General features: G+C 39.7%; 2 protein-coding genes across 2 annotated transcripts; one reads left to right on the top strand and one right to left on the bottom strand.

Moving 5' to 3' along the window:
* Positions 1 to 1215: 1215 nt before the first annotated feature.
* On the top strand, positions 1216 to 2325 carry LOC110906911 (uncharacterized mitochondrial protein AtMg00810-like). The gene has a single exon (XM_022151971.1). The coding sequence runs from the start codon at positions 1216 to 1218 to the stop codon at positions 2323 to 2325; it is 1110 nt and encodes a 369-aa protein (XP_022007663.1).
* Positions 2326 to 5776: 3451 nt separating this feature from the next.
* On the bottom strand, positions 5777 to 6998 carry LOC110905581 (cyclin-dependent kinase F-4). The gene has a single exon (XM_022151223.2). It carries the CDS (start codon positions 6939 to 6941, stop codon positions 5874 to 5876), a length of 1068 nt encoding a protein of 355 aa, XP_022006915.1. The 5' UTR covers positions 6942 to 6998; the 3' UTR covers positions 5777 to 5873.
* Positions 6999 to 9056: the final 2058 nt, after the last annotated feature.

Raw genomic sequence — 9056 nt, 5'->3', positions numbered from 1 at the left:
AACCATCATCGGATCGTGTCTACACAACTCGCCATGCAAAATTTGATGAAGACGTTCTACCTTTTCACAAAAACCCTACAACCACTGATACTAGCGATTTACCTACCACCAATTTTGAGGAACAAATACCCACTCCTACCACTCATCCCACTCCCTCACCAACCACCACAACTTTATCAAAAATCCCCACTTCGTGCCTACCTAGCTGTGACATTTCTCTCAACCCAACACCCCAACCATTACCCATTAATCTCAACACCCCAATCCAAAGCCCACCAAATTCACCCGCTTCCAGTCCATCCACCTCCACACATTCCAGCCCACAATCCAATAACCCCCCTTCGGCTCCCACACCTACCGAACCAACTGGGGTAGCCCAGTTGGCCACCGACACCCACCTCTTCCTAGAGGTACTGGGTTCGAGTCTTGGGAGTGGCATATGTCGCCCAGGGTAAGAACTCGGCATGGGGAAGTCACCACGGAGCTAGCTTGGTCGGGTAGCGGCTCCCGGAGTGAGATCACTCCGGCGGTTGGGAGGACCATGCACTATCCCCCCCTCCCACACCTACCGCTCCCTCCAGCCCATCTACTGCCCAATTGCCTCCCACTCTATCATCCGCCCCAACCCCATCAACAGACTCCCTCATTCCACCTCCTTCAAACCAAGCCCATCAACAACCACCTCAACACTCACCAACCGCACCCTCTACATCTACCCAAACCATCAATTCCCATCCCATGATCACTCGTGTAAAGGATGAGATTTTCAAACCAAAACATTTTCCACACCTTGCTCAACTCACCACTCATCCTCTACATCACTCTCTATTTTCTTCTCATATTCCAAAAGGCATCAAAACCGCTCTCAAAAATCCCAAATGGATTCAAGCAATGCATGACGAACTCAAAGCCCTTCATGCTAATCAAACTTGGACTCTTGTTCCTCGCCCCACTAGCACCAACATCATTGGCTCCAAATGGATTTATAGAATCAAATACAAATCCAACGGATCTATTGATCACTACAAAGCATGACTTGTAGCTCAGGGGTTCACACAAATACCGGGGCTCAATTTCTCTCAAACCTTTAGTCCCGTTGTCAAATCTTCCACCATCCAGGTGGTTCTTAGTCTCGCCACTATCAACAATTGGACTCTTCGTCAATTAGACGTCAATAATGCATTCCTAAATGGTCACCTCACCGAAACCATTTTCATGGAACAACCTCCGGGTTTTGAAGACTCTAACCGAACCAACCATATGTGTAAACTAAACCGTGCTCTATATGGTTTAAAACAAGCACCTCGTGCCTGGTTCCAACGATTAAGCTCTTTCCTTCTTAATCGTGGTTTTCAAAACAGTCAAGCCGACACATCTTTGTTCATTTACAATCACCAAGGTATCTTAATTTATCTTCTTGTTTATGTTGACGACATCATTCTCACCGGGAACAATGAAAAGTTCATCCTTAACTTCACATCTTGCCTAAACAAGGAATTCAAAATAAAGGACCTTGGCTCACTAAATTTTTTTCTCGGTCTCGAAGTTCATCACACAAAATCGGGTCTGTTTCTAAATCAATCCAAATATGCTCATGACATACTCACCCGAGCCGGTTTACTTGACTCCAAACCCGTTGCCACTCCTTTAACATCCAAAGACATTTTCACCTCCGAAGGCCAACCGTTTCATGACCCCACTCTTTATCGCTCCATTGTAGGTGTTCTTCAATATCTCACCATCACTCGTCCTGATCTCTCTTATGCCGTAAATCAAGCTAGCCAATTCCTTCAAAATCCCACAACCACTCACTTCCAGCTAGTTAAAAGGATTCTTCGTTATGTTAAGGGCACTTTAGCACATGGTTTAACATTTGATCGTCCACATAACACTACTTTATTAGGTTATTCAGATGCAGATTGGGCTCGATGTATCGACACAAGAAGATCCACTTACGACTATTGCATCTACTTAGGAGGAAACTTGGTCTCTTGGAGCGCCAAAAAGCAACCGACAGTGTCAAGATCCAGCTGTGAGTCTGAATATAGAGCAATGGAAAATACGACAGCAGAAATTATTTGGTTAACCAATCTTCTTCGGGAACTTCATGCCCTTCCACCGGGTCGCCCGACACTCTTATGTGACAACAAAAGTGCTTTGTTCTTAAGTCAAAATCCAATTTCTCACAAACGAGCAAAGCATATTGACATCGACTATCATTTTGTCCGTGAATTGGTAACCGCGGGAAAGCTTCACACTAAATTCATCTCGACAAACAAACAAGTCGCCGATATATTCACCAAGAGTTTACCAAAACCGTTTTGAAAGATTTCGCACAATGCATTGACGGGAGGTATAAGGAAACAACATAATTGTTGGAGCAATATCCTCTTCTCCATCAAGTCTTTTATGTACAATTATTTAGTCAATAGTAGCCATGTTTAGAGGAGCAATCATCTCCTTACTTGTTGTCATTGTTTTATATATAAAGAGGTTGTACAAGAATGAAAAAATAAAGTTGAACCATTGCAATCTAATACAAAGATAAATCAATTAAGCCAAGATCTAAACATTTACTTTTTTCAACTTAAGCATTGGAACAAGTATAATGATAACACATTTACCTTTTATCATGCAAACTTAGAATTAAAAACACAAATAAAAACATCCTAACAAACCCATTTGAAAATAGTTTTGAGATTTTATATGTGTTTACATCTAACTGCTTGTGTGTGCTTCGTGACTATCATGGTCGCGCCACCAAGACATGTTAAAACCTCTCCTTGTGTAATATGTTTTTATTGATATTTTAAGCCTATTTTACACATTAGTCAAGTTTTAAATTTATAAAACACGATATTCTACTAACACTAAACACACACTTGGGCAAGTGCACCCATCGTGAGCGTAGTATAGCGTTGGTAAGATACCGAGGTCGTCCAAGGACACAAGAGCTTTTAGTACCGGTTTATCCTCAACGTCTAATCAAGCTAAAATTTTTGAGAAGAAAGTTTTAAACATGAAAATAAAAACTATAAATGCAGAAATAAAAATGAAATAAAAACATATAGACAAGATGAATCACTTGGATCCGACTCGCCTTTTAAGTATCCTTTGATGATTTTTGCACTTTCAGAAATTTTAAGAGATTATCTTAGTTATAGTAGTAGGCCCCTCTTTTAAAGGTGACGTTACCCTCAACCCAGTGGTTTGAGTAAGCAAGGATACAATCCCAAAGGGTCGGAATATTGAAAGATAATTAATTAAGTTATTAATGCGAAAAGTGGTAGGCCCCTCTTTTGAAGGTGACGTTACCCTCGGCTAAGTGGTTTGAGTCAGCAGGGATACAATCCCAAGTAGCTGGTTTAATGTATTAATAGTAGTTTACATATGTGGGGGTCAAGCCATTCGCACCCCCGCCATCCAATACCAGTGGTTATTGAAGGAGGTCCTAGTAAGTTTGACCCAGGTCCTTGCAGGATCTATACACTGAACAAGGCAAGAATCTTACTAAACCATTCCCTTAACCCCCGACCAGGTAGCCAACATACCTCTATATAGACCGTAGAGATATGAATGGTGTAAATCTTTTACTTTATATAGACAGTAAAGTAATGCCAAGACACCACGGACAAATGATAAAGAAAATTCACCTTCAATATAAGAAGCTAGTTATTATAGTCATTAATACAAAACCAAATAAAAATGTCGAAAGATTAAAAATAATACATAAAAGACTTGTCTTCACCAAGTGATGTAAGAGACTTAGCCAAACATGGCCTTTGATTGGCAAGAACTCTTACGATCGATGTTGGATCCCGAGACTACTACACACTCTAAAGGTGGATGATGGATGATGGTGGTGGCTGTTGGTGGTGGAGTGGTGGCAAAGTAGGAGAGTAGTGGTTTGCCAAGGGATGCCTTTGAACTGAGTCAAGCACCCCTATTTATAGCCTGAACAGAGGCCCGACCATGGCCCCGTGGCCATCCCTATCTCTTCATTCATTAATTGCATTTGTCAGCATAGGGCTCCACACGGCCCGTGTTCGCTGGGCACGGCCCGTCGGCAGAAGCGTATCTGTACTACCAAGATTTTGCAAGATTCTGCGTATCTTAGCGTTGACCACGCCCCGTGCTGAGCTGGGCACGCCCTTGTGGTGGGCGTAGAAGCTTCCACAGCTTTGTCTTTTCTGCAGGTGGCTGACCACGCCCCCGTGTCCAGTGGGCACGGCCCCGTGGTCAGTCTTCTGTTTCTTGTTTTTGCCTTTGGGGATGCTGCCGAGGGGTCGGGCATGTCACGTTTATCCCTTTTCTTTGTATTTATGTTGGTTTTTGCTGTATATTTGTTCCTTTTGCTCGTTTAAGCTCTTTTAGTCCTGTAAATTCAAGAGGAAGACAAAAACATGTTTTTTTCAACATTAGTACTAAAAAAGGGTTAGTTTTATGACTCATTTGATGTAATTTATATGTTGCATTTTACACACATCATGCACCATCATAGTCATTAGGAAAAACAAATGTATGCATGATGTAAACTAATACAAACACACTCTACACAAAAAAAGCAGTTATGTTACTAAATATCACAACAACATTGAGGGCAAGTAGGGGCAGACTTATATAGAGTGGGTCTAGGTCCTCGTACCCTAATATTTCTAAAAAATCTAGTAGAACTATTCAATTGTTTTTTTAAGGACTCCATAAAAAAGTTTGGTAAATCCTTTTGTTTTCCAAGCATGGTGGTAAATCACTTTGTTTTCAAACAAAGAGGTCAAAGGTTCTAGTCTTATAAAACTTGCTTTTTTGGTCTTTTTAAATTCAAACTAACATTAATGTTTTTAAAGAATGAGATTGAAAAAAAAAAAAACAAACACACGCATGCGCAACAACCTGTCTAAGCATTTTCCTAGTGCATAGCAGGTCTCCAAAGTAGAATCTTGATTTGAATGGTTGAAGAAATGAAGGATTTTCGTGCCTTTCTTGTATGAAGATGGTATTTAAGAGATGGACGAATTACAAGGTGATCTCGGCTGTTTGTTTTGAGTCTAAAGGATACAACCAAATAACTGAATTGTGATGGAAGTAACTTTGCTTGGTTTGTTACTTGTTTAAGGAAAGTAGGCAAACATGTAATGGATCCTTACGTAGGGAACAACTTATAAATGTTTTTTTATTGTTTTTGTTTACATTTCGAATTTTGCATTGTACTTTTATTGTGCGTTTAAAAAAATAAGGAATGATCATATATTTTTATTATGATATTGTGTTTTATTATGTTCATCACCCTGCCTCGACCCAAATGCCGACCGACCCAAAAGTTCTAACGTTGGTTGGTGAAAAATCTTAACACCGAAAAATGAGGACCCCATTGAAAAAAAAATCCTTGGTCAGCCACTGAAGGCAAGCGATTCAAAGTCTAGAAAAGCAATAATAATGCTACCTAAGTTTGAGTATCTGAAACAAAGGGCTCAGTGATCGATTTATAGTGTGTTTCTTAGGGCTCCCGTTTTACCAAATTAAAGTTATTAGGGCTCGAATAAAAGAGTATTACCCATCAAATAGCAAATATTTTTTTAAAATTATCTACACACTAATATATAATTTTTAAGGGCAAACTCACATAACCCTAAACCAACTCTTAAATTTATTCCATTCGATAGAACTTACACTATCCACTTATAAGTGTACGATTGCATCTACACATTAATTAAAAAAAACTTAAAAAAGTTACAACATTCATCACTGGGTATTAATATCAGTTGTTTGTCACTGGGCATTCAAAACGTCATTCAATATTGATTAACCAGAACAAATCCAATACAAACTAAAACCCTACACAAAGTTCACCTCGGTTTCATATACGTTCACGTCTTTTACTTCAAAAACACAAATGGATTTAACAGGAGCTTGCGAATCGGATCTTCACTTGCATCCACTCTTTCTGACCCAGTCACACAACTTCTTAAGCTTCTTGTCTCCTTCAACAGCTCTCGTTGCCTAGCAATTCTGAACACGAGTGGTACGGAATTAAGAATGTTACAACATGTGTCTTCAAGGCGGACGGTTGGAGGCACGCGATAACACCCATGAAAGAAAGGATGCTGAAGCGCTTGTATGGCTGTGGGTCTTTCACAAGGACACCACGAAAGAAGCGAAGCAATAAGATTAACCACATCAGAGCTTGCAATCGGCAATAGTTCAGAGAACCGCACACCAGGGAAATTAGGAAACCGATAACATATGTTTCTAGCAAGATCAAGCCCCGAGAACCACGTACTTTCAGTTGGGGTGCCCAACACTCGGCAGATTTTATACATTACATCTGATTCAGAAGAACCTTGAAACAATGGTTGGTTGGTAAATAACTCAGCCATGATTGCACCAGCTGCCCACATATCAACCGAAGAATTGTAATATGGAGAACGTAGAAACACCTCCGGGGCACGATACCACAATGTTGTAACATTCTGCGTATATGGCGGTTTACCATTCATCTCGCGGGCCATACCAAGATCACTGATCTTTACCATATTCTTGGATACAAGAAGGTTCTCCGGTTTGAGATCACGGTGAAAGTATCCTTTGTGGTGCATATGTGCAAGACCTTGAAAGATTTGGAAGCACAAGTTTCTGATTTCGGTTTCGGATAAAGGTTTCATTCTTGCAACTGTAAACTTGTAGAGATCGCATTCCATGCATTCGAATATCAAGAACAATGTGTTGTTTTCTCGTATGATCTCCTTGAGTTTTACGATATTCGGATGATTGGCCATCTTGATGAGTGATTTGACTTCCCTCAGGTTCATGCAGTCTTCCGCTGTGTGATATTCTTGGATGAGTTTCTTGATCGCAACAAGTTCACTAGTTTGCTTATTCATGGCTTTCCACACAACTCCATAAGCCCCACGTCCAATTTCCATGATTCTTTCGTATTTCTCCATAGCGTATAGATAGTGAGTTTTGAAGCAATTTATTTAGTAGCTATAGTATGGTGAATATGAAATTAGGGTGTGTGTTACTTATTTATATGTATTTTGTCAATGTCGGTGTTTAGAAGTTTTATTATTTGTAACTGAAAATTATTATTGTTTAATATAACTTCTCTAAATACGAGATAAGTATATCTACAAAATTCAAATTTACAAATCTGATGTTTAAAAATACCGTTGTTTCATTTATTTTTCAAGATTTTATTACTGATTCATCGATTCATATTACGTGCGTAGAAAGTACGTAGAATCCCTTGATTTGTCATTAAATGGTTTGAATTGAGGGAACATTACTTGCACTTGTTCGTTTAAGAAAATAAATAATCTGGTTTCTAAAATTAGTTGGTCGAAGAAAAGAAAAATAAAAATAAAATACTAATAAGCAGTTCAAAATCATTTTAGGGCTAAACAGGTGTTTATAATTAAAAAAAAAAAAAAACAGAATGAAATAAATATAAGGGGAAATTACAAAAAAGAAAGTTGACCAACTCAATTTTATTAAAATGTCACCCTCAACAATTCATGGAGCGACGCCTCAACGATGGGAGGCGTCTGTCTGTCATTTATTGCGTCCGTTTAATGGCGTTGTGACACCTATCTGACAAGCCTCTTACATCAACGGCCAATGCATGAAAGCCAAAAAGGACGCTGATGTGTCTGGCTTATGGCATGACTGACGCATCCTTTTTTTCCTTTTTTGTTTGGTTTTTGTGGCTTGGCTGACTCCTCCATACGGCTTAGCTGACTCCTCCCTGCGGCTTGCTGACTTCTCCCTGCGGCTTGGCTGACTCCTTATGGTTTGGCTGACTCCTTAAATTTTATTTTAATTTCCACATTTGTTTTTAAGTCTATTGTATAGAAATACCATTTCTTTAAATATTACTTAAATGCCACATTTGTTTACCCGGCCTGGAAACTGACCCAGCCCATATTCATACCTAACGGGGCTCTTTTAAGGCGAAGAACAAAACAGGCCATTTGCACGTTTGACGGGTCAGCTTTGGTGCGTTAAAGTTGGCCTATCATGCATGTTTTTAGACAAAAACGTGCGAGGCAACCACTTTACATGGTCACAACTCATTGCCAATTGGCCCGGACCAGAAACTGACCTGGCAAATATACAAACCTCATGGGGCTCTTTTAAGGCGAATAAGAAAACGAGCCGTTTGCACGTTTGACGGGTTAGTTTTGGACCGTTAAAGTTGGCCTATCATGCATGTTTTTAGACAAAAACGTGCGAGGCGGCCACTTTACATGGCCACACCTCATTGCCAATTGGCCCGGCCCGGAAACTGACCTGGCCCATATATAAACCGCATAGGGATCGTTTAAGGCGAAGAAGAAAACGAGCCGTTTGCACGTTTGACGGGCGGGTCAGTTTTGGCCTGTTAAAGTTGGCCTATCGTGCATGTTTTTAGACAAAAACGTGCGAGGCAGCCACTTTACGGGCCTTTTTATAGAGGAAACGGGTCATTTTCACTATTTACGGGTCAGTTTTGTCTCGTTAAAGTTTGCTGATCACGTTGGCGTTCAAAAAAATTGTTTTTTTGAGCTGTTGTAATTATAGCTCAAAAAATAGTTTTTTTTTGTTATGGCGTTCTAACTGAGAGCTGGGTAAAAAAATGGTTTTTCGAGCTGTTGTAATTTATAGCTCAAAAAAAGCTTTTTTTTTTTTTTTTTTTTTTTCTGTTATGGCGTTTTAACTGGGAGCTATGATTCAAAAATGTGACAACCCTCATAATTACAGGTATCCGTACGATTAATTAATATTAAATTTGTGCTTGATGACTGTGCTTAATTACAACTGATGATATAAACTGCTTTATGATTTCTGTATCATACATACATGTGCATCACATTTCATACTGTCACACCATTTATTACATACAAACTTTAGTGACATACTTGATGCACAAAGCACAGTTAGCACAGTTAGCGGATAACTCAGAAATATACTGACAGTGCTAGTACATAGACATACAATATTTTGAGGCCCAGTATGAGCCAGAGACAAGGTACTACACTAGTATGGAGTGTAGGGAAGTAAGGACCATAAAACTGCGTCAC

Source organism: Helianthus annuus, chromosome 14, assembly GCF_002127325.2.
Source record: "Helianthus annuus cultivar XRQ/B chromosome 14, HanXRQr2.0-SUNRISE, whole genome shotgun sequence".
Classification (NCBI taxonomy): domain Eukaryota; kingdom Viridiplantae; phylum Streptophyta; class Magnoliopsida; order Asterales; family Asteraceae; genus Helianthus; species Helianthus annuus.
Note: the sequence above shows the minus strand (reverse complement) of the source record. Positions and strands in the feature narration are given on the sequence as shown.

Coding starts and splice junctions, on each gene's coding strand:
- LOC110905581 (XM_022151223.2), bottom strand. CDS start 6,941: ATGGAGAAATACGAAAGAATCATGGAAATTGGACGTGGGGCTTATGGA.
- LOC110906911 (XM_022151971.1), top strand. CDS start 1,216: ATGGAACAACCTCCGGGTTTTGAAGACTCTAACCGAACCAACCATATG.